General features: G+C 37.5%; 2 protein-coding genes across 11 annotated transcripts in view; both read left to right on the forward strand.

Moving 5' to 3' along the window:
* The window catches only part of LOC121379308 (solute carrier family 43 member 3-like), a 340,851-nt gene that overhangs the window by 241,801 nt on the left and 71,985 nt on the right, over nucleotides 1–27,065 (forward strand). The window lies entirely within an intron of this gene.
* The window catches only part of LOC121379310 (calcium/calmodulin-dependent protein kinase type II subunit delta-like), a 218,992-nt gene that overhangs the window by 133,852 nt on the left and 58,075 nt on the right, over nucleotides 1–27,065 (forward strand). For all 8 annotated transcript variants that reach the window (XM_041507866.1, XM_041507869.1, XM_041507872.1 and 5 more), the window contains 6 exons: nucleotides 559–661; nucleotides 1,925–2,008; nucleotides 3,517–3,611; nucleotides 5,258–5,380; nucleotides 7,798–7,881; nucleotides 24,626–24,668. In XM_041507866.1, coding sequence (XP_041363800.1) covers nucleotides 559–661; nucleotides 1,925–2,008; nucleotides 3,517–3,611; nucleotides 5,258–5,380; nucleotides 7,798–7,881; nucleotides 24,626–24,668 — 532 coding nt within the window. The remainder of the gene's footprint in view (nucleotides 1–558; nucleotides 662–1,924; nucleotides 2,009–3,516; nucleotides 3,612–5,257; nucleotides 5,381–7,797; nucleotides 7,882–24,625; nucleotides 24,669–27,065) is intronic.

A 27,065-nucleotide genomic window follows, 5' to 3' on the forward strand; every position in this document is an offset into this window, starting at 1 on the left:
CTTGGGAAAAAGCCAGTCCTTATGTCAGTATGACATTTTAATCAGTTATTTTGTTGACTTGGTATTGTTTAAGAACACTTGAATCTGCAACAAAGGACACCTTGCATAATGAACCATGTCTATAAATAGCACTTCAGATATGTTATTCATATTTAAATTTTAATCTGTTTATAAAGACCTTGGGATCTTTGGGTGTCTTGTATAATTGACAGGTCTGGCTGTAAAATCTTTGGGTGTCCCTAATAGAGAGGTCTGAGTGATATGTTTGGGTATCCCTTGTTTATATGACCATTATACATTTAGGTTGCTCTTATTGAAAAGTTTGACCTTGTAGGACCTTTGGGTAACCTTTCGTGGCAGGTTAGGCTTTGGAAAACCCTTATGGGTAGGCTTTATTTTAAGGGACCTATGGATAGACCGTATAACTAGATTTGACTATGTTTTTAATGCTGCTTTTACTTCGATGTTTCGTTTGACAGAAAAGTATATTTTTAACAGACCTAATACAGTGTTGTTGTTATTGTAATTTGAGATTTGTCTTGTTTCTTTCTTCTGCAGCCGGAAAACTTATTGCTTGCCAGTAAAGCAAAGGGTGCTGCTGTGAAATTAGCTGATTTTGGTCTTGCCATCGAGGTGCAAGGAGACCAGCAAGCATGGTTTGGTAAGAGTTGCATCCCTTGATTTACATTTACTACCATGGTATTGTTTTGATTTATTGCCAAGTTGACTAGCAGGCATAGTGTAGTATGTTGTGTTCTACTGTTGTTACTAAGGAGATTAGTTTAGATAAGAGTTGGTTCCATTATTTGGATATTTTCCTTGTTATTGTGATACATTTTGTTCTATCACTATTGACACCATGGTGACCAGGTAAGAGTTATTGATGATTGAAAACAGTTTGGTTGATTTTAGTTAGGTGTTTTTCTTTGGAATGAATAGCTGTCTTTTAAACATAAAATAGTCAAATAGAATTTGAAGTTTAATAATTTATATAGGAGTATATTTACTGATAAGTAATCAGATCAGCCCTCTACATTGCGAACCAGTTTGGTTGTATATGCAACCATTTTTTTTCATTTGGCACCTAACACATTTCATATTATCTATGTAAAACATACAAGTAAGTGCCATCTGTCTCCTAGGTGGAAAATTTTATGTAGATGCCTGAATCAGATAAAAAGGACAAGATGAAGTTAATACATTTTCAAAGGCAGCATCAGTTATAGCTATAAGTCTTAGATCAATGAAACTTGGGTTTATAATTCCATGAAATTATTGTAATAAAAGATTACGTTAAAATATATAATACTTCATAAAATAGATATTAGACTGAAAAGTTAACATTTTACTTATTATCAACCTACAATTATGGCATTTGTTTATCATAGACTAGAAAATGGAAACAGTAAATGGCAGAGTAACATAAATGCACAGTCGCTGGTCACAATAGGATAGGTTGACTGATCTTGTAACAAATTTAGTCAGCCCTTATATCACTGAAAATCATTTGAAAAATCTTCTTTTTTTTTTTTTTTAACAGGTGAATAATAAATTTACAGGGCTTGAACTTAACAATTTGTCTCCCATGGCAATTTAAAAAAAGAATTGCAGTGGTTGAAACGGCCCACCGACGGCAGTTTTGAGCCTGCTTAAGGCAGTTTTTAAAAAAGTTACTTTTGCAGCAAATAAACATGACTGAAACGTTATTTTGCTGTTTGTAGACATATTTCATATGTGAAAATATTAAATATTGGCAGACAGTGTATACCAGGTTTATACATTTTGCCATTGTTGAGGAGATTGTTGGTGATGCTGTCTACCTATGTCAAATTATATCTCAATGACAGCAATCGCCGTCGGTGCCGTCATTAGTTTCGAACCCTTCATTTGAGTACTGTTGTTTAGTTTCTTTCTTGTGTTGCAGGTTTTGCAGGGACACCCGGTTACTTATCACCAGAGGTGTTAAGAAAAGACCCGTATGGAAAACCAGTAGATATATGGGCATGTGGTGAGTATAGGATGAGTTGTCTTGGTAACAGGTTGTCAGTTGCCAAACTCAGATTATTTATTTCACTGAATTAACATGTTTTTAGTTCAGTGCCAAATGTACTGTTCAGACTGAGCTATACAATTAAAGGGACATTCCTGAGTTTGCTGCATTGTAAGATGTTTCCGATTAATAAAATATTTCTACGATTAAACTTACATATTAAATATATTTTCTTGTTTAGAATATCAGTATCTGTATATACAATGTGTTTCTGGTCATCTTAATATTTGTAAGAAGCCCAAATTGGAGTTTGTCTTCAAATAATTTTGTACGTACGAAAAAACAATATTTTACGAAATAAGATCAAATTTAACCTAGTACAAATATTAGAACGATCACAAACACGTTTAATATACAGCCACTAATATTTTATGCAGAAAATATATTTGATATGTAATTACAATCGTTAAAAAGTCTCTGTTAGTCGATAACATCTTAAAAATTGCAGCAAACTCAGGAATGTCCCTTTAAAGAATCCTTGTATGACAAATCTGTAAATTATATAAAGTTTTGGTAAAAGGGTGTCTGTCATCATTTTAAATAATTTTATTAATTTTCATGAATTAACACAGCATTGGAACAAATTTTCTGTTCAGACTGAGATGTGCATGTAATATGTCATGTGTTCAACTTCTTGTTGTGAATCATGTTTAAATAGAGAGAACAAAATTGCAACTTTTATATATTGTGATGAGTGTGTTAAACCATATAAAATATTACAGCAAGTCTTTATTAAAACTAAATAAAATTGTGACTTCACATAATAATTAAGCAAATACATAGAGGATAATAAACGAGTTACCAGTTATTATCAAATTTATGTCCCGAGTGAAATAATTTTCAGTTGTCACGAGCTTTAGCGAGTGACAAATGAAAATTATTTCATGAGGGACATAAATTTGATAACAACTAGTACCGAGTTCGTTATTCTATTTATTACCTCAGCTATTTTTCTCTAAAAGCCTTTAATTTCGACGCACATGCACAAAGGCCAACCTGTATAGGAACGATGTAAACCACTTTACGCACTGTTCTGAGAATTACTATAACATTGTAATTTAATCACGTTCATAGATAGTTTTTAAAAACACAAGTTCTCTTTATTCTGCTTCCAAATTTATAATGAATTGCATTAAAATGATATTTTGTTATTAATTTGAAACCAAAAACAGAGACCCGTAAAGGCAAACTCTTTAAACTACATGACGTCATTTTGTGTGTTTGTCAAATCGTGATGACGTCATATTTAGTACCGACAAAGTCATTGGTTTGTAAGCGTCAAATTGTCCAATAGTATTGTTCGTTAGACCAATGCATGATAATTTCTGAGAAATTATGATTTTTATTTTCCCTGTTATGAGTGACCGCTGGGGTAATACATGTAGATATTTTGCATCTAAGTTTTGTTATTTAAAAAAAAATATTTGTTATACATTTCTGTTTTGAAATTTTCTCTCATTTTTCAGGTGTGATATTATATATCTTACTTGTGGGTTATCCCCCTTTCTGGGACGAAGATCAGCACAGATTATATGCCCAGATAAAAGCTGGTGCATACGACGTGAGTAAAATTGTACTTCGTTTCTTGTCAAATATGTGTCTTGATGTACAAAACATCCAAAATACAAACTGATTCATTTATAAAATGAAATTCTTCTTAAAGTATACCAGGTATTGTTCACAGATTTGTATTGTCAACTCATCTGCCTACATGTGCTTAAACGCTGTCAACTTCTACCACATAGCCTTATACTTCATTTTAAAAAGACAGGCCTCGGTGGCGTCGTGGTTAGGCTATCGGTCTACAGGCTGGTAGGTACTGGTTTCGGATCCCAATCGAGGCATGGGAATTTTAATCCAGATACCGACTCCAAACCCTGAGTGCTCCGCAAGGCTCAATTGGTAGGTGTAAACCACTTGCACCGACCAGTGATCAATAACTGGTTCAACAAAGGCCATGGTTTGTGCTATCCTGCCTGTGGGAAGCTCAAATAAAAGATCCCTTGCTGCTAATCGGAAAGAGTAGCCCATGTAGTGCGTCGTTAAATAAAACATTTCTTTCTTTCTTTTTTTTTCATTTTAGAAATGATGGGATGTAGATTAATGATAGAGCACTACCTTGAGGTGTGGGTGGGTTTTAGCTCAGTCAGTTGAGTGCTCGCTTGAGGTGCTTGCGTCGCAGGATCGAACTACCGCAGTGGACCCATTCAACTGATTAGGGGTTTTCTCGTTCCATCCAGTGCACCGCAACTGGTCAAAGGCCTTGGTATGTGCTTTCCTGTCTGTGGAAAAGTGCATATAAAAGATCCCTTGCTGCATTAGGAAAAATGTAGTGGGTTTCTTCTGATGACTATGTGTCAGAATTACCAAATGTTTGACATCCAGTAGCCGATGATTAATTAATCAATGTGCTCTAGTGGTGTAGTACAAACCTCCTTGAGGGACTCAAGTTTTTTACTCAACCCAGCTAGTGCCCTGGTGACTGGGCATCAAAGGCAGTCATATGTCCTACCCTGCATAAAAGATGCCTTGCTGCTTTTATAAGTAGGAGTAGCCTATGTAGTGGGAATGGGTTTCCTCTTTCCTTGACCAAATGTCGAAATTACTATAGGTTACACACCAAACAGCCATAGTTTAAAATGTTCTGAGTTGTCATTAAACAAATGAAGAGTTCAGGCTCAAAACGCGATATAAACCATTTTCTTTCTAGTTTTTAGTTAAAGCCATTATTGTCAGTAAGTAAGGGCTAATCATAGGCCTGCTGATTTGCTGCAAAACATGATTGATCCTTATGAAATTGTATTGGGTAAATCCCAGGGTTTTTTTTAACAAAAAATAATTTTTACTGAAAATGAAAAATGGATATATCACGTTTTGTGCCTAAACTCCTCAAATATTCATTTCATTTCATTGTTAAAGAGAAAAGACTGATCTCTGTGTAATGTATGTATGTATGTATGTTGGGGATTTTTTGTTTTTGTTTTTTTATTTGTTGGTTTTTGTTGTGTTCTTTTATAGATGAAAAATAATACAAACTTTGTATTAGTCTTTAAGTAATCTATGAAGTGTCAGTGTTGGGTTTTTTTTCTGATGTCCATGTGTCACAATCACCACATTTTCACACCTAACAGCTGCTGATTAAAATAATGTGCTGAGATGGTGTTTAACATTCCTTTTCTTTATTGGAATTACACACTTAAATTGCAGTATCCATCTCCAGAATGGGACACGGTGACACCTGAAGCTAAGAACCTCATTAACAGTATGCTTACTGTTAACCCAGCCAAGAGAATCACAGCCTCCGAGGCACTCAAACACCCATGGATATGTGTAAGTAGCATTACGGCAACCTTAAATTATTCACAAAGTACTGGTCATCTTAAAATATACTACTCAAAAGAATTTAAGGGTCAAAAATTTATAACCAAATAAGTTTCAGAGTGTATTAGATTGATGATGTAAACTACACCAAATTTTTTATTTATTGTTCCATATTTACAAAAAACCCACAAATAAACGTCACTGTATACAAGAAAGTCACATGACATGCTGTCAAAGTTGAAGGTTGTCAAACATGGATTTTACACATTAGAACATTCATTTAATAGGGTGTGAATCCACCCCTGGCGCGAATACACTCGACACATCGTTGCCTCATGCTGTTGATCAGACGTCTGAAGAACTCTTGGGGAATGGCCTGCCACTTGCCATAAGAAGTTGACCCAGATCATGAAGGTTGGCCGGAGGGGCATGGTTATCCCGAACTCTCCTGCCTAATTCGTCCCAGGCGTTCTCTATTGGGGCCAAGTCAGGCGAATATGCTGGCCAATCCATCCTGGCGATATCTTGTTGTCTGAGAAAGTCCGTTACCACCCTGGCGCGGTGGGGTCTGGCATTGTCATCCTGCAGAACTGCCCCGCCGCCAATCTGCTGAAGGCCTGGGAGAACCAACGGCCGGATAATCTCATTCAGATAGCGGATTCCATTCAGATTGCCATCCACCACATAGAGGGGGGTCCTGTGGTGGATAGAGATGCCGCCCCACACCATGACGCTGCCACCAGCGAACCGGTGACGTTGTCTAACGTTAACGTCAGCGAAGCGCTCCCCAGGACGTCTGTAGACACGAACCCGACTGTCGTTGAACTGGAGACTAAACCTGGACTCGTCAGTGAACACCACTCGACCCCACTGAACACGTTGCCACCGCAGATGAAGCGTGCACCAGTGACGTCTGGCCATTCTGTTATGTGGTAGGAGTGGTGGTCGAACAGCCTGGCGACGGCAGCGTAGATTATTGGCTCTCAGACGATTGCGTATGGTTTGATCAGACACTCGAGTTCCAGTCGCAGTCCGCAGATTGTCACGTAATCGGCGTGCAGTGGTTGTGCGTTGACGTAGAGCCATATTGGTGATGTAGCGGTCCTCTCTATTTGTAGTGCTTCGGGGTCTTCCCGAACGTGGATGATTTCGTACAGAATTCATTGCTTGGTACCGTTGCCACAGTCGGCCAACGACACTCTGACTGACACCAAGTCTCAGAGCAACATTTCTTTGCGTATTGCCATCCTGAAGCCAAGCAATAGCCCTTCCTCAATCTTTGATAGTCAGTTGAAGTCGTACCATTATCAAATTTGGAGTGTACACGAACGCAAGCTCCAATTATACGGAAATTCAGCATTGGGAACATGGAATACACGTACAAAGCGTGCAAATGAAGCGCTTTGTGAAAAAGCAAGTTATGGGCACTTAGTAGACCTTTCGCTTTCGCCCTAATTTACGTGCAAATGTAAGCATGTTTTCACCATTAGAACTAGTCGACAGTGTCAATGACAGTGGATTTTAATTCATTTATGGGTTGCTTAAACCCACTTTCGTCAAAATGGAACAATACCATGCGTGACATTATGGTCTAGCTAATATAATTGACATTCAGAAAATAATGTCGAAAATATCGTCTGACCCTTAAATTCTTTTGAGTAGTATATATATATTCACTAAGTTATCTTGATCATAATGTTAACTATGAAGTACTATTCACTAGGTCAGCTTAGTCATATATTTATCTAATGTTAATCTTGAAGTACTATTGACTAATTATCTTGGTCATATATTTATCTAATGTTAATCTTCAAGTACTATTGACGAATTATCTAGGTCATATATTTAACTAATGTTAATCTTCAAGTACTATTGACGAATTATCTTGGTCATATTGTAATCTAATGTTAATCATGAAACTTCATATTAGTCATCATAAAAAAGATATCTATTGACTGATTTATCTGTCATATTGACAAAAAGACCTTAACAGATTTTGTTTAATTTTTTTTTTTTTACATATATCAGACAAGAAAACAATTGCTTACAGGCCATTAAGTTTTTTGCTACAAAAAAAAGAAGTATATTTCATTTGGTGACATAGTATATAGGTCATAGCTTCAACTATTTCAGTTAATAATGACAAGAAAGTTTTCAATTGGCTTTAGCATTCTCCCACACAAAGATATATTTAGTGAAAAAAATTAAATAAAGTGAAGTATGCTTACTTAACAAATAAAATATCCATTGCATATTTGTTGTTAAAAATGGTAGTTATTATACAGATATGTGTCTTTTATAAATGAGTGTGCCATACATATTTTTATCCACTAATGTATTTTGCACATTAGTCATCAAAGATTCCTGTTTTTACATTAGTTTGTTTTTTATGTAAACTAATTATGACCTTTGTTTTGCCAATTCAGCAACGAGAACGTGTCGCATCTGTGGTGCATAGGCAAGAAACAGTGGACTGCCTCAAGAAATTCAATGCTCGTAGGAAACTTAAGGTGAGTGTCAAATTAGCATCCTCAATTTAATTGAAATGGATGTTTATTTCATATTTGCCTATTTCCTGTGAAATTGATACCAGAAGCATCACATTAAAGCTATAAATGGCTTACGTTTAACAGGCAGAATGGTTTAGATGTCATCCACTGATTCTACAGTACTAACTGGACTAAAAAAATTTGGTGACTTGATTTATACTCTTCAAAAAAAGAAACGCAAAAGGGTACAAATGGGTTATAACTCCGATTTTATGTTTCCTACCGGTTCATGCTTTGTGAATATAAGGTCATTGCATGTCCCAAACACATTCCCACGGTTACATTCGATAAAACGCAGCTACTGTACAATAAAGTTCCAAAATGTGAATATTCGCAAAAACGCAGCCACGTGCAAACCATGTCACCACTGCACGTGCGTTGTCTGCACGTGCAACATGAACACCGACAGTATAAAAGTGCAGGGTGTTCGCTTGCCTGGCCTCTGTATCTGGCCGACAGTTGACAATCCAGGACATGCCACGTCTCAGTGAACCGCAGAGAAACAATGCCATCGGCCGACTAGACGCAGGCGAATCCAGAACGGCCGTTGCCAGGGCATTCCATGTGTCCCCAAGCACCATCTCCAGACTGTGGGACCGTTACCAGCAACATGGATCAACACGTGACCTCCCTAGATCCGGTCGACCACGGGTCACTACCCCCGGGCAGGACCGCTACATCCGGGTACGCCACCTTCGGGAACGATTGACTACTGCCACCTCCACAGCCGCAGCAATACCAGGTTTGCGCAGGATATCCGACCAGACTGTACGGAACCGCCTACGTGAGGTAGGAATTCGTGCCAGACGTCCAGTTCGAGGTGTCATCTTAACACCACAACACCGTCGACTCCGACTGCAGTGGTGCCAGATTCATCGACAATGGCCTCAACTGCGATGGAGACAGGTGTGGTTCAGTGACGAGTCCCGATTTCTGCTCCGACGTCATGATGGAAGATGTCACGTGTATAGGCGTCGTGGTGAACGTTATGCGGCAAACTGCGTGCAGGAAGTGGACAGATTCGGCGGGGGTAGTGTCATGGTGTGGGCAGCCATCTCACACACTGGCAGAACTGACCTGGTCCACGTGCAGGGCAACCTGAATGCACAGGGCTACATTGACCAGATCCTCCGGCCACACATCGTTCCAGTTATGGCCAACGCCAACGCAGTGTTCCAACATGACAACGCCAGGCCTCACACAGCACGTCTCACAACGGCTTTCCTACAGAACAACAACATTAATGTCCTTCCTTGGCCATCGATATCACCGGATTTGAACCCAATTGAGCATCTATGGGACGAGTTGGACCAACGCCTCCAACAGCGACAACCACAGCCCCAGACCCTGCCCGAGCTGGCAGCAGCCTTGCAGGCCGAGTGGGCCACCATCCCCCGGGACGTCATCCGTACTCTGGTTGCTTCAATGGGCAGGCGGTGCCAGGCAGTTGTCAACACACGCGGAGGCCACACCCGGTATTGACTCCAGATGACCTTGACCTTGATGGTGTGTCCTATCACTTACTCACAATGGACTAGAGTGAATTGTGAACAATCCTGCAACATTTGGTAATTATCGGACTCACCATTCAATAATTAAATCAATTCTCCAAATGTTACGACAATGTGGTTTTGCGTTTCTTCTTTTGAAGAGTATATATTAAAGGTCCTATATCATAGTTGCAAGTGTCATATTTTGTTGTTCTTATATTTATTTGTGATAAACAGATATAAAGTAATCTATCCCACACCTAATATTTCCATGATGAACTTTAAAATATCAAAATTGTAAACAGTGGCTTCCTAGTGATTTTTGGATAACAAAATGATGAATATTGACTTCCTTAATATTTCTAGATAAAAACAAAAGGTAAACAGAAAAATTATGTCTCATATTTATCAAAACGGTAGCCTGTTCTTCATCCTCAAATGATTTTTAATGAATTTGTACAAGATTTTATTTTTGGCATTTCAAAGGAAATAACTTTCCATTATGCAGCTTTGATACAGTTCCTTTAATATATATTGCATAGTAGTTGGTTATATATTCATTCATTCAGTATCGTTTCCCATTGAAAGAGTGACACTTAGATTTACTGCAACCAATGATCCACAATACACAACAGTTGGTGTATTAAAGGCTGTGGTATGTGTTGTCCTGTCTGAGAAAGTGTATCTAAAAGATCCCTCATTATTGGAAAAAGATAGCAGGTTTTTTTTCTGAAGATTACATGTCACAATTTATTCAAAATGGTTGATATCCAGTAGCTGATGATTAATAAAACAGTGTTCTCTAGTGGGGTTAAATAAAACAAACGTTTTCTCCAAGAGGTCAAACAAAGCTGTGTTTATCCTTTTTTGGTGTGGCTTGCTACCTGCAAAATTCTTAATGTAACCGATGCTGTGGCTAAATGCCTGTCTCTTTTACATAGGATCTCACAGGAAAGTATTAGTTACCAATGTTAATAACACACAGTGTATTTCTGGCCATGTCTCAAGTTGAAAGCATTTGACTTGATCTTGTAAGGTGACTGCTATGGATTGAGGCAGAAATTAATTTCCAAAAACCAGTTCAAGGAGATTAGCAGTTAAAAACATCTATCATTTTTTACATGCAGTGTAATGGGCTTTTTTGTAAGTGTTTTTTTTTTATGCTAATGAGCCTAATGAGATTTGTAAATGGTCGTTTGCAGAAGAATAGGTGGTAATAAGACAATAGGTAAAATATTTTGAAATGGATGTACTGCAGTGTTGCAATTTAAAAATAATAACAATAAAAGAAAGAGTTAATGTTCATGGTTGTATTTACTCTGCATCTAAAATGTTTCAATGATTTACCATTGAATTGTACTACATTGACACATAAATCATTGTAATAAAGTTAAAATGGGGGCAGTTCTATGTTATACACCAGATTTAATTGACTAACATTTATTATATATGTGTTTAAATGATAAATATATTACCAACATAAAAGAGTTTATGAAATGCATTTTTGTTACACACACTATATGTAAATTTATATGATTAAATAACAAACTAAATATCAACATAGGTTAACAACTTGCATTTTGAGTTTGGCCCCATGAAGTGGCGACAGCGGGTTTCCTCTCAAAATCTGTGTGGTCCTTAACCATATGTCTGACACCATATATTCCATAAATAAAATGTGTTGAGTGCGTCGTTAAATAAAACATTTCTTTCTCTTTTTTTTTAGCTTAGGCCCCTTCAGATACCTACAAAATTAGTTTTCATATCTATGTATATACTGCCAGCTACAAAGGAGTACCGTGACACATGAAGCAGACATTTCTTTTGTTTTAATTTTTTTTATATTAAACATTAATGTTTTAATTTAAATATCAGCAGGTAGTGAATTTTATTAGGTTAATAAAGTAGAACAAGGACAAAATACATACCAAATAGTAAACAAAACTACTTGTATGTGCTGCATTGTGTCTGTGTCAATCTTAAGTTGGTTCGTTTTGTTTTTAAATGACATCACTAGAGCACATTGATTTAATAATTATAGGCTATTGACATATATTCTCAGAGGAAACCCACAGCATTTTTCCATTATCAGCAAGGGATTATTTATGTGCACTTTCCTACATACAGGACAACACATACCACAGTCTTTGATATACCAGTCATGGGGCACTGGTTGTGACAGGAACATCGAAACTAGAAAATGTGTCCACCAAGGGTGTTCCATCTTATGACCAAAAACACATCAGGCAAGTGTTCTACCGACTGAGTTAGATCCTGGCCTCCTTCATACTGAACTAGATCCTGGCCTCCTTCATACTGAACTAGATCCTGGCCTCCTTCATACTGAACTAGATCCTGGCCTCCTTCATACTGAACTAGATCCTGGCCCCCTTCATACTGAACTAGATCTTGGCCTCCTTCATACTGAACTAGATCCTGGCCCCCTTCATACTGAACTAGATCTTGGCCTCCTTCATACTGAACTAGATCCTGGCCCCCTTCATACTGAACTAGATACTGGCCTCCTTCATACTGAGTTAGATCCTGGCCCCCTTCATACTGAGCTAGATCCTGGCCTCCTTCATACTGAACTAGATCCTGGCCCCATTCATACTGAACTAGATCCTGGCCCCATTCATACTGAACTAGATCCTGGCCCCCTTCATACTGAACTAGATCCTGGCCCCCTTCATACTGAACTAGATCCTGGCCCCCTTCATACGGAACTAGATCCTGGCCCCTTCATACTGAACTAGATCCTGGCCCCCTTTATACTGAACTAGTTCCTGGACCACTTCATACTGAACTAGTTCCTGGCCCCATTCATACTGAACTGGATCCTGGTTCCCTTCATGCTGAACCAAATCCTGGCCCCCTTCATATGCAACTAGATTCTGGCCTCCTTCATACTGAACTGGATCCTGGCCCCCTTCATACTGAACTAGATCCTGGTCCCCTCCATACTGAACTAGATCCTGGCCCCTTCATACTGAACTAGATCCTGGCCCCCTTTATACTTAACTAGATCCTGGCCCCCTTTATACTGAACTAGATCCTGGCCCCCTTCATACTGAACTAGATCCTGGCCCCCTTCATACTGAACTAGATCCTGGCCCCCTCCATACTGAACTAGATCCTGGCCCCCTCCATACTGAACTAGATCCTGGCCCCTTCATACTGAACTAGATCCTGGCCCCCTTCATACTGAACTAGATCCTGGCCCCCTTCATACTGAACTAGATCCTGGCCCCCTTCATACTGAACTAGATCCTGGCCCCCTTCATACTGAACTAGATCCTGGCCCCATTCATACTGAGTTAGATCCTGGCCCCCTTCATACTGAACTAGATCCTGGCCCACTTCATACTGAACTAGATCCTGGCCCACTTCATACTGAACTAGATCTTGGCCTCCTTCATACTGAACTAGATCCTGGCCCCCTTCATACTGAACTAGATCCTGGCCCCCTTCATACTGAACTAGATCCTGGCCTCCTTCATACTGAGCTAGATCCTGGCCTCCTTCATACTGAGCTAGATCCTGGCCTCCTTCATACTGAACTAGATCCTGGCCCCATTCATACTGAACTAGATCCTGGCCCCTTCATACTGAACTAGATCCTGGCCCCCTTCATACTGAACTAGATCCTGGCCCCCTTCATACTGAACTAGATCCTGGCCCCCTTCATACTGAACTAGATCCTGGCCCCCTTCATACTGAACTAGATCCTGGCCTCCCCCCTTCATACGGAACTAGATCCTGGCCCCTTCATACTGAACTAGATCCTGGCCCCCTCCATACAGAACTAGATCATGGCCCCTTCATACTAAACTAGATCCTGGCCCCCTTCATACTGAACTAGATCTTGGCCCCCCTCATACTGAACTAGATCTTGGCCCCCTTCATACTGAACTAGTTCCTGGCCCCCTTCATACTGAACTAGATCTTGGTCCCCTTTATACTGAACTAGATCCTGGCCCCCTTCATACTGAACTAGATCTTGGTCCCCTTTATACTGAACTAGATCCTGGCCCCCTTTATACTGAACTAGATCCTGGTCCCCTCCATACTGAACTAGATCATGGCCCCCTTCATACTGAACTAGATCTTGGTCCCCTTTATACTGAACTAGATCCTGGCCCCCTTTATACTTAACTAGATCATGGCCCCCTCCATACTGAACTAGATCCTGGTCCCCTCCATACAGAACTAGATCATGGCCCCTTCATACTAAACTAGATCCTGGCCCCCTTCATACTGAACTAGATTTTGGCCCCCCTCATACTGAACTAGATCTTGGCCCCCTTCATACTGAACTAGTTCCTGGCCCCCTTCATACTGAACTAGATCTTGGTCCCCTTTATACTGAACTAGATCCTGGCCCCCTTTATACTGAACTAGATCCTGGTCCCCTCCATACTGAACTAGATCATGGCCCCTTCATACTGAACTAGATCCTGGTCCCCTCCATACTGAACTAGATCCTGGCCCCCTTCATACTGAACTAGATCCTGGCCCCCTTTATACTCAACTAGATCCTGGCCCCCTTTATACTTAACTAGATCATGGCCCCCTCCATACTGAACTAGATCCTGGTCCCCTTAATACTAAACTAGATCCTGGCCCCCTTCATACTGAACTAGATCCTGGCCCCCTTCATACTGAACTAGATCTTGGTCCCCTTTATACTGAACTAGATCCTGGCCCCCTTTATACTGAACTAGATCCTGGTCCCCTCCATACTGAACTAGATCATGGCCCCTTCATACTAAACTAGATCCTGGTCCCCTCCATACTGAACTAGATCATGGCCCCTTCATACTGAACTAGATCTTGGCCCCCTTCATACTGAACTAGATCTTGGCCCCCCTTCATACTGAACTAGTTCCTGGCCCCCTTCATAGTGAACTAGATCCTGGCCCTCCTTATACTGAACTAGATCTTGGCCCCCTTCATACTGAACTAGATCTTGGCCCCCCTTCATACTGAACTAGTTCCTGGCCCCCTTCATAGTGAACTAGATCCTGGCCCTCCTTATACTGAACTAGATCTTGGCCCCCTTCATACTGAACTAGTTCCTGGCCCCCTTCATACTGAACTAGATCTTGGCCCCCTTCATACTGAACTAGATCTTGGCCCCCCTTCATACTGAACTAGTTCCTGGCCCCCTTCATAGTGAACTAGATCCTGGCCCTCCTTATACTGAACTAGATCTTGGCCCCCTTCATACTGAACTAGTTCCTGGCCCCCTTCATACTGAACTAGATCCTGGCCCTCTTTATACTGAACTAGAACCTGGCCCCCTTCATACTGAACTAGATCCTGGCCCTCTTTATACTGAACTAGAACCTGGCCCCCTTCATACTGAACTAGATCCTGGCCCTCTTTATACTGAACTAGAACCTGGCCCCCTTCATACTGAACTAGATTCTGGTCCCCTTCCCCTGAAGACTTTTGCAGCTGGACTAATTTAAGCTGGTACAATAGGCAGAGCAGAAAGATAACAGTTGTGTGTAGTGCCTGGACACGGTTCTAGACCACACACTATAGTGTGGACATTGAACTGATAACAGTAAACCTTACCTGATGTTTGTAGCATACAAGTACTGTTGCTCTAGAAGCAATAAATTATTGCAATAAGGAAGTTGACTTTCCTTCGGTAAGGTATACCTTGGATTGTTTTATATTTGTTTGGGGTTTTTTTTGTGTAATTAAAACCATTAGAATAACAGCATACTGATCTGAATTTATCACCTTAAGGAACAGACATTTTTCATTTCTGGGTTATTTCAAGTTACAGGCAGTTACAGTTCTTTTTTCCTGTCTGTGAGATATTGATTAATTACTGAGTCAAGAGAAAGCAGGAGGTGTGTGTTGAAAAAGCAGGAGATTTTGTCAAAAAACAGGAGATTTTTTAACTGCACACGATTTAACACAACTTTTTAAAAAGTACTACAATAAGTTATATGAACACCACATAATGTCATGTATACTTGTCAACCGTAGTTATTGGCATTAAAAAAATAATAATAATAATAATAAAAAATAAAAAATTATATATATATTAAATTTTGTTTTAATTATTTTTAAATATTATTATAATTTAATACATATTTTTTAAAATAACTCTTTTATCCAAAAATCTTAACACTAACAAATTTAAACATTAATTAGTACATTTACGGTATTACACTTACAGGTTGCATCATCGTTATTTGTGTTTAGTGAAAAGTAGACCCAAGATACATTTATATAGGCCTAAATCTTATAAATTAATATTCAGTTTTTACTACAATACCGTACAGTGGTGTGGTACTTATTTAAAATCACCATAACCATGCAATAAACATTGTATTTCCACTAAACATTTCTACTAATCATACGTAAAAAGCTCATTACTGACATCGTGTGAAATATACCGGAATTTTACCTATTTCCGTGAGTAACGTTATGTCAAACACAAAATTTATTAATCGTAGGAAAATAATCCCTTGTAGTGTACTCTTGTTACTAACATTTTACTGCACAAACCTACAAATCTAATTGATACAAGTATTGTTTATACAGCTAATTGGTCTTTCTGTCGTCTTCCTTTGACATGTGATTTTGACATCGTGTGTATTGATACATGCGTTCGCTGTCTACTCTAGCACTTCCAGCCATAGAACTTTGCGTTATGTAATCCAGTGGGAAGACATTTTACGAGTCAGAGGTGTTATTAGGACTAGGTCAAGGTCAAGGTCAAAGGGTTTTACGTGCACATTCAGAGCAAGCTGTTGTAGCGCACGCCTGTCGTGGGCACAAGAATCGGCCTTGGCTGGCCTTTCTGTCCAAGACAGGAAAGGTGGGGGGGGGGGGAGGAGGAGGGACCGCCTGCACTGGCCGGTGCAAGGGAGTACCAGCAGTCCGATTGAATCGGTAGCAGGCGGATGGGGGTGGTGGTCCTATGGAATTTTGAGTGGAGCGATTTAAACCAAAGAGAAAAAGGTGCGCAGTTTTGTTGATTAATTTTGGCGCAATTTTGAGCGGTCGGTCGAAAGGTAAATGTTTGAGCTAGTATAGGTTTAGGAATCGAGTGTAGCTCGTTAGTGGTTCGAGAGTAGCTCGTTATTTATCGACCTTCATGATGCTGGTTGTCTCCCTAGGCTGTCCATAGGGTCCTGAGAAGGACCTGACCTATTCTGGTCGTGGCATGACAGCCCAGAGGAGACTCGTGCAATTTATTAGGACTAAATTGGATAGTTTTATATATGGCAACACTGAATGTCAATACACAGCCACGGTAGCTTGAATTTTTTTATGCTTAGAAAATAACGATTTCCCGGGAGAAACGTTTTTCCCGCGGGAGACTTGATCAAATACCGGGAGTCTCCTGCGGAATCCGGGAGGGTTGACAGGTCTGCTCTAACTGGCAGCTATCAAGTATGTATGAAAATTATTAAAGCATGTATTGTGTGGAATTCTATGACTGGGCGGAATTGATAGTCAGAGGTAGATCTTCTTGAACTGTGACTGCAAAAATTCTTAACTCTACAGTCAAGATGCCCAAAACTAATGTAAAAACCCATTTTTGACTAGTCGGGATGTGACCGGTCTTTCTAACTACAGCTGTCAACATTAATAACTGTTATCTATCTTGATTCTGTGATTGCTAGAATATGTAGAATAACAATGTTCAGTGTATGTTTTTGACTGGTGGTCATATTTTAGTAGTTATTGCAATATTGAAAAAAAAAAAATGAACAACAATCTAAATTTGTGGAACTTTTCTTGATGACATAATGTGCACATGGGTTTGATTTTCTTGATAATTGTAAAATATTTCTTTTACAACAAGTTCAACATTATTATTTAATAAAAGATAAAGGTTTTTAAAGGATGTATTCACCAAAAATAACGGATGATACAGACTTTGAAGACAATGACAGTTGGGATTATTCGTCATTGAGTGAAAGTGAAAATAAACTTGGTGAAAGTGTCATAAACATAATGCCAGTGATCGTAAAGGGTTTTTTAATATTTAAAATATATTAAGTTCTTTTGGTAAATTTTTTTAAAGGGTAATTAGGTTCAATAAGATGTCCCCTAAAATATTAAACTCATTTAAGTTACTGTTATATTAGATGTTGTTTTTTTCCATTTATCATTGAAAAAGGTAGGTTCTAAATGACAAATTTCATGTTGGGAACTTGGTTTTCTTATTGTTAAACTGGATACATAAGAGTTAATATTCTTATATCCATATGGTTGAAACATCCTCACTGTACGTATAATCACTGGCTTTATGTGTAATGTTCGACATCCAATACCCAATGATTAATTAATCAATGTGCTCTACTGGTGTTGTTAAACACAGCAGACTTTAAACTTTAATGTTCAATGTGTGTGATGCAATACATGTTTTCAGATCAATATCCTTCATTTGATTATTCCCTATCCCACAAAAGGGATTCTATGGTACATGTATGTGTTATTCTGCCTGTGGAAAAAAGTTAATTTAGAAAGAACATATACGGAGGAAGCATATAAGACACCATCATACACATGTATGTGGTCATGTGGGATAGAAAAAGTACACCCGAGGTGGTGGAAATTTCGACCTGGGGTGAGGCTTGCCAAGTCCCATGGTCAGAATTTTAACCACTGAGGGTATAATTTTTCTATCCCACATAACCGCATATGATGGAGTTTTTGTTCTTTTCTCTCATTCATTCGGTAAATAAACCATTATTTTGCACGAATAGACAAACAAGTAACTTTTTTATTTGACCATTTTATCATAAATAAACTACACTATCATATTTATCATGTTTCTTTCATGTGTTAAATAAAATGTAACACCACAAGTTAACAAGATAGCTTTTATAATGAAGGTTTTAATAACAAAATATTAATTTTAAAATGCGTCTAATGACTTCACGTCATCATCTCACATTATTATGATGTCATATATTACCAACGACGTCATGTTAAATGCAAGCGTATGATATCCCATGTGGGATAGAAATTTCTTACATAGCTTTCTTTCATGGGATAGCTCTGTCTTATATACCTGAGGATGAGAGAAATGAGTATCAAAGTAGTATACTGATACTACTACTGATGCTAGAAATGAAAAAAAAAATCTATATGCACCAGGTGCATGCTGAAAAAAAAGTTACATGCACCATTAAAATTCTGCATGCACCAAAGATACGGTAAATCCTGTTAACAATGAGGAAAATACTATTTTAATTACCTTGATTACAGTGTTGATTTTTTTTTTATACGAAGCTATTCGGAATTATTCGGCAATACCTATATTTATTTTTTAACAGTACCGGAACGTTATACAACTGCGTTTATTACTGATTCTTGATCAAATTTGATAATTTCACCCAACGTAAACGCATTACAGAAATCTATAATAGGCCTATTACAAAAACGTACGAATATTTGTGTTTTGTATTAAGCAAGTTATCAACTTTTTTAACTCGATAAGATCTGTTGGTATAATATAAATTAGCCTACGGAATTTGACGAGAAGTTGCGATTGAAATAATCACTGGCTGACTTCGAGTCAACAATGCGAGTAACGCACCTGCATGTTCGCAATCATCTGATCAAGTGTCCATATCTGAGGTTGAAAAATTTTCAAGGCAGTTACGGTACTTTGTATTGATCACAGATCTGGTGGAGTTCAATTTGTCAGTGACGACAACAACTGTGTTATGCGCGTGGATACCCCAAAGTCGGTCTCGACCACCTTCCCTAATACCGTTCACGGATATAACCGAAATATTGCCGGCAATTTTCGCAAATATATTTCACGGAAATGACCGAAAGGGCGCCATTGTTGTAAGTAGGATTATGGGATACAAAATGGATGCGCCTATAAGATAAAAGTTATCGTTTTCATGTGGCGAACAGATTACAAAATGCATACGCAAAATTCAACAACTTGAGTCTGAATCTGGTAGACAACAGGATACTAGTATACGCAATACACAGTACTTGAAAAATATTAGCATGCACCGCGTGCACCCAGTTTTAAAAGTTACATGCACACGCAAAAATTAGCATGCACCGGTGCATGTACTAACACTGCATTTCGAGCCCTGTGATATATAGGAAATAACAAATGTTCATCACTGATTAAAATGACCTATTTTGACCTTGTACATGTCTTTTCATCCTTTTTGCAGGCCTTGTAGAAAAATGTTTTAATCCACTAGCCATGGGATCATTGATTTTTTAAATTTACTAGCCATGATTAAAACTTCTCTAGCCCTACTTTACTTTAAGTTAATACAATTTTACTAAATAGTAGTAATAATCAGATATGTCACCTAAAGTGGGAGATAAAGCTTAAAAACACTAACATTGGGGGTTGAGATGGGGTCAAGATATTCATATTTATAAAATAGACATAACTGCAACATTTGATAGTTTAGTTTTCACTAGCCGTCGGGCATGGCAATAGTAGTTATTTATTAGCCCAACATTGAATATCACTAGCTATGGGAGTGGGTCTACTAGAATCCCTGCTTTTTGAGAAAATCCAGTACATTTTAACTATGGACTTGATGGCTGTAGGTTGTGCTCAAATATGGGTGCCACCGGTGGGGCAGGATATGCTCACCTTTTGCAAACACCTGATATCATCACTATTTTGATAGTGATTCAGGAGTGCATGCCTTCACAGCTGTATATATTCCATTGAGTTCTATTCTGTGCAAGTTTGGGTTTTCTAAGCTAGTCTCGGGTGTGGTAGTCTTCCTATGGGTGGTGCAGGAGGGATGAAACATAGATCTCCTAGGGCAGTGGCAATCCTTGTAAGATAGTGGATCATGGAAAAATTCATGACTTTGCTTAATATCGCTTTGACTCTGCCTTGTGCAGAGTTATGATTCTGATATGGCAGTACGGTTTTGTCGTTCCAATTGTGTATGATGTGGCTTTGACTAAAACACATAATATTCCAGGGCTACTTCAGTTCATTAAATTTCAACATCATTTGATTCCAACTCATTTGTCTTTTATTCAACAGAATTTGGTAAAGGTATTAAAAGATTTATATATGTTTCTACACTTGTATAAAAGCTGGAAAATGTTAATATTGTTAATTGTTCACAAATGTGAGAGGCTGTCATCAAGGTGCCCCTTTATCACCATATATTTTCTTATCATTTGGTTAAATATTTGCAGTACATGTATGTGCATAAATAAATATAGTATAAAAGGTGTATTAGGCAATTCTTTATTTCACAAAATGTAGGTAACAGAATTCCTACTGGATGAGAGCTAAACAAATTAAAATATTGTTGACGTCTTAGAATCTATAGTTGGCTAAACCACAGCTTTTGAAACCATTGCTGTGTTTAAGTTTTAACTACTTTAAAAAAGAATTGGGTCGTGTGATTGTCATTGACACGGGTAAGATATCTAATCAATGTGATAATATCAACAAAACAGTTTGAGGGGGTTGTGGCGTGCAGTTACAGCTTACCTATAGCTTCAGTGTTCTATTTCTCATGGATGAATACACTTAAAAGATTAAATATTGGAAGCCTATTGAAGCCCATGTTATAATTCTGTCATTGGGTAACAAAGTGATATAAGATCCTAGATTGTTTGTGGTGGAATATTTGCAGTGTACCATAAGTCTACTGTCAGCTTATGCATGGATGTGGAGTGTATGTCAGTGTATTACAGGTGTTTTTTTACACTTTGTTGCGACAAAGTTAGGAATGGATAATAATGATTATGACAGGGATGATTCAGGTGGTCATTCAGAAGAGGTAAATTAACATTTTATAGTCTCTTTTTTCTTTGGAGAGGAGGGGGTCTTTTTTTTCTTATCCATAGCTAATTGACAGCTTTATTGCTTAGTGTTATACTGATATGAAGGCTGTCAGACATGTTCAAAGTGGCTATTTTTGATAAGCTGCCAATGTCTCAAGAAAGCTACATATAATACATATGTGTTTTGTTAAATAAGAAGAACTGATTTGATGCTTTTACATTTTAGTGTGAAAGGCTACTAGTGTCGTGCTCCCATTTTACCCAAGGGGAGTTAATTTTACGATTCCTTTTTCCTGTGAAGATAGTTAAAGGGAAAGTCTTGGGTTAAGATGTTGCTGACTAACAGACATTTTGATGACTACAGTTGCATATTAAATCTTTTTTCTGCATAGAATATCAGTGGCTGTATATCAAATGCATTTCTGGTCATTCTAGTGTGTGTACAAGGCTAAACTTCACTCTATAGCTTACCGTATATCTTCGCCTGTAAGTCGATCTCGGCTATAAGTCGAGTCCCTAATTTCAAGCCCTGAAAACTTTTTTTTTTATTGACCCGTTTATAAGTCGACCCATGAAAAACAACTAATAAATATTGAAATATTTCTTATTTTCAGCACATGAGAACAATAATGAACAATATTTGAAAATTATTTTACAAACTTCGGTTTTCACGTTTTGTACATCGCAATATAATCAAGACTATTCCAATCAAACTATCATTATTACATAGCATCAAAACAAAATATTCCCTTAGTAGAGAGTGAAAGCTGTTTGACTGTTACTGTATGGCACTGTACAGATGGTTTTGTGCACAGACGACAACTTTATTTATAAACACTGACAACAGATCACTACGATAAAACTAAAAGTATCACGTTTTGCCGCCATATTAATACATGTACTCTGGAAAGTACACTGGTTTTTGTACCAAATGATGTGTGTCCCTATTGCTTTAGTGAACTGCAGAGATCAGTCTATTTTAAGGCTCAGTAATATTCATGAAATTAATCACCGACAAAACATTGTTTGAACAACCATTAATGCCAGTGACCAGATTTCAAAATAAACTCAGGCAACAGGTAGTTAGTATTGTTTATATTTTTGCTATTAGTGATGACTTTTAATTTAACTAAGTGGACTGTTGTCTTGGCATGTGAGTGAGATCACACGCCTTTTCGCATAACCAAAACCGTTCTAATGCCAATAAAAATAGGTTATAAAAAATAAATGTGTCAAATTAACATATTTTAGTATAAATACATGGCATACTTCAACAATAAAACTTGTAAAATAATCCCCAAAACTGTAATATTTTTTGGTGAAATTTTTTTACCCTCTTATAAGTCAACCCCCCAAGATATAAAATAATTTTTGGGTGAAACAAATTCGACTTATAGGCGAAGATATACGGTAATATATATTTTTTTTTTCTGTGCAAAATTATTGGGAGGCCAAATCCAGTTTAGGCTACTTTTAGACATTAGAACAACCAGAAACACATGGAATAAACATATTCTGAACAAAATATATGTTTATTTTGTAATTTTAGTCGTTAAAATATTTTTATTAGTCGTTGAAAATATAACAATGACAGAAAACTCAGGACAGTCTCTTTAATATACATTTCCAGTTCAGATATTGAGAACTAATCAGGGTTCGACAAAGCCCTCGGTCCTGGGTAGTGAAGTTTTGGGCTGGGCTATTGGAAATTATCAACTGTATTACTATAATACATAGGGCAAAGCTTCTGTAAGGGCTAGTGACTTTCTCATTTCATTCATTCAGTCATTGCAACTTATTTTTGTCCTTATGCCAATTAAGGTTCAAGCACGCTGTCTTGGGCACACACCTCTGATATCTGGGCTGTCTGTCCACGATAGTGGATTAGTTGTTAGTTGGTTAGTGAGAGAGAAGAGGGTGTAGTGGCCTTACACCTACCCATTGAGCCCTTAAGAACTCGCTCTGGTTTGGAGCCAGTACCGGGCTGTGAACTCTGTACCTAGCAGCCTGTAGTCCGATGGCTTAACCACTGCGCAACCGAGGCCGGTCTGACTTTCTCAAACATTTGCTGAACACTGATATCATGATTCTAATCTGAGCATGATCATTAGTATCATATCAAAGTTGTTCCATGTATTAAAGGAAGGGACAGTTAAGGCATTTGGCCTTTTATGCATATTTAACGATATATAATGCACATTATTTCTTAGTATCAACAAGTATAATTGTATAGTTAATTAATAAAACTGTTAAATGTGACGGCTATTATATATAACGGGCGCAGCCATTTTGTACCATCTCAGTGAGTACGCCCTCTGGCGAGCTGGTGGTTACGTAATACTTAACACGTAACGTCAGGAATGAGCCTTAGAACTTGAGAAACACAATCTACCTGGTTTTTGCGGGATGATAAATAGTCCTACATTGCAATGTTCTGTAATAATACACATCCCAGTAAGCTAGCAATAAGTTTATTCAGCACTATATATATTATTTTTCAATACAAAATAAAATACCATTGTCAAAGTGGCTACACATCAAGTCGAAATAATTAACAATGTTTTGTCCATGCATTAACCTATGCACTGAAATGATACACGGAGTGTTTTCTTAGTTAATTGGTCTATGCTGTTAGTTGCTTCTACCTGTGATTCCTGATTGGCAGGTGTGTATTTGATTTGTAACCAGACAAGCCAATTAATTAATGCTGTCTAGACACAAAAATACATATCGGTATTGTGGAATATTACCTGTCGCCCCTAAAATGGTAATGGACATGGTTTATTACTGTAAATAGTTCTGTAAAACTATTGATTAAGTAGACTTTTCCATCTAAAATCACAGAACTGACCAATTACGTAGTCCCAAAGAAAAGAAAATTATCACTTGGGTATTGTAGGTTGTCATTTTTGCTCCAGTGTAGCATATCAATAGGCCTAATAGTGTATATTTTTCCTTTGGATTATTTAACAGAGAAAAATACTATAACCCCATTTTGTTCCGTTAATGCAACTTGAAATATATTTAGTTAAATAGTTTATTATATTATTGCATCATTTATGCTGTTTTACAAGTCAGGTTGATCATAGAGAAGCGCCTTGTCGAAAATTACTGCTTTTGTTTACACTGTACATACAAGAGATGGTAAGGAGCTGACGTCACTTTGCCCCAAGCTATCCCACCGGACGTAACAAAAACAAAACAAAATGGCTGCCCCCAGTTAGCAGGAATAATCCTGGTTTTTTATTAACTCTAAAATTACGCGTTTTTCATTTGCTAAAGTGTCAGTATATGTTGGTGGTCCGAGTATGTATCTTTCCAATACATAAGGCTCTTGTTTAAGTTGACCCTACCTTTAAGTTCATGAATCTTATTGCATTCTCGTCTTTATTAATTAAAATATGATTATTCTATTCTTCTTTTTATTTTAGGGTGCCATCTTGACCACAATGCTGGCTACAAGAAATTTTTCAAGTGAGTTTTTGCTTTGAGATTTTGAAATATTATATACGGTGTTATATGTATGATGTCCCCTGTCTTCTAGTTTCACACTGTTTATATGTTTTTGTAAATGGGGTAACATCTGTATTGCTTCAATGGTCTCATTTTGGACTTCTATAGTTCTGTTACCATCTATCTGGTTTGGTCATATGGAGTTTTCTTCATGTATTGTTTGTGTGGGAGTTTACTTCATTCCTTGTACTGTAGTTTTAATTGTACAAACTCTTTTTTTAATATTTCGCAATACGTCTTTATTAAAAAAACAAATATGTTGGCCATTATTGTTCCAAGATTTAACAGTTACAAAATAGCATTAGCTAGCCAATATTTTACGAATCAGTAATGGTAGTTGATCTCCTATGCGATTTATCATTGAATTAGTCCTTAGTCCTGACTGTCGCACAAAACACCCAGTCTCACAATTCTTTCTTTGACTTCCACTAAACTAATTAATATCCTATGAAGGTCTCAGTTAATTAGTTTATTTAGTCATTGTTTTTTGTTCATTCTCATTTCTGTGGATTCTTGAATCAAGAGGTGCAAGATGTCTTTGTATTACTGGGGGAGGGGATTTAGCTCAGTGGGTTGAGCGGTCACCTGAAGTGCTTGCATCTCAGGATCGAACCACCTTGGTGTATTCATTGAATAGATTTGTTTTTTCTCCTTCCAACCAGTGCACCACAACTGGTCAAAGGCCATTGTATGTGCCTTTTTGTCTGTGGAAAAGTGCATATAAAAGATCCTTTGCTACTAATGGAAAAATGTAGCGGTTTTCCTCTCTAAAACTGTTTACCAAATATCTAACATCCAATACCAATGATTGATTAATTAACGTGCTCTAGTGATATCATTAAACGCGACAAACCTTTTATTGGATAATTGCTTTGACTGTGTTTCAGTACATCAGCTCTGTTTGTCCTGTTACTTTATATGTATATGTAAAAAAATATATATACATGTATATATGATAAAGGAAAGGAATAATAAATTGGTCTAATGACACCTCGGCACATTTTACATTATGTCTAGTTAGTGTCTTAATATATTGTTATTTTAACATGTAGTCAATAAAGAAAAAGGAAACCATATACGTTACTCTTAATGATGAAGGGATATTTCATATATACCTTCCTATGGACAGGATAGTACATACCTTGGCCTTTGATGTACCAGTCATGAGGCACTGGTTGGGATGGAGGAAAACCCATCTCCATCCCTGTATATTTATATCTTATATTGTTATGTTTTACAAAACATTATGCATATAAAGCCACTAATGGAATATCAGATGAATATTGTCATTTAATTGTTTATATGAAATGAGTATTCAAAAACACTTGACAGGGCACAAACTGATGTGTATGGTATAATGTACCTAAAATAGAATGATGCTTAAGACCAATAAAATCAAAGTTGACATTGATAGTCTTGGATGAAACCATCATCTTGATTAATTTTTAAAGGCTACACCGATTTAACTGAGAAATGCATCAAGTTGTTGAAAAGAATATACAATGTATTGGTTTAACGTACTGAATTAGGTGAAGATTTTTAATGTTGAACGGCTACTACATGCTTATAACAGCCAAATGGACTGGGTACAATGCTTTGCTGTGTTGACTTGAAATCAAATTTGTTAGAATGTTTGAACTGGGATGAAGCAGTTGTTACGAAATGACAGATGTTGACAAAGCCAGCAATTTGTTTAGTTGTATATGAATAAAATCTTGAATTATAAAAGTTTAAATTAAGTTTTTGTCTTAATCGGTTCTTGCTATGAAACATTTTAACAGATACTCATTCTCCATATTGTGTAATCAAATTTATTGAGTTTTATTTAAAACCTAACTGGACAATCTATTTATTAACAGTTTCACAAGCAACCTGGCTAGTAGTGAACTAACTTGGAGCATTTGTTCATATTCTACAATAGGGTTTGATCATAGTACTATTTTAAAATCACTCTGTCAGCAAGTAAGTGTGTGACATAACATACAAAGGGCAGAAGTCAGATGAACACAGCAAGTTTAGTATATTCAAATTCTGTTGCTTACAACATTTTGTTTGATTTTCACCTTTTGTTCCTGAATTTTGTTTTTGTATGAAATCACATCAATTTACTCATGCACTGACTTAGGGTTAAGCATTTAATCATGGCCATAGTTAAACATAACCACACCGTTTGACACCATACAGTTGGCAGCAGTTAAAGGTGCACATAACAGTATGTACCATGAGAATTATGATAGCAATGACCAACAAAGATTTGTTAAAAAAGCAACACTGATGCGGACTTTTATGAATCATTGTGTGTGTGTGTGTGTGTCTGTGTGTGTATGAGAATGGATTTATTAGTGAATGTTATACAGG

This window comes from Gigantopelta aegis, chromosome 8, assembly GCF_016097555.1.
Source record: "Gigantopelta aegis isolate Gae_Host chromosome 8, Gae_host_genome, whole genome shotgun sequence".
Lineage (NCBI taxonomy): Eukaryota > Metazoa > Mollusca > Gastropoda > Neomphalida > Peltospiridae > Gigantopelta > Gigantopelta aegis.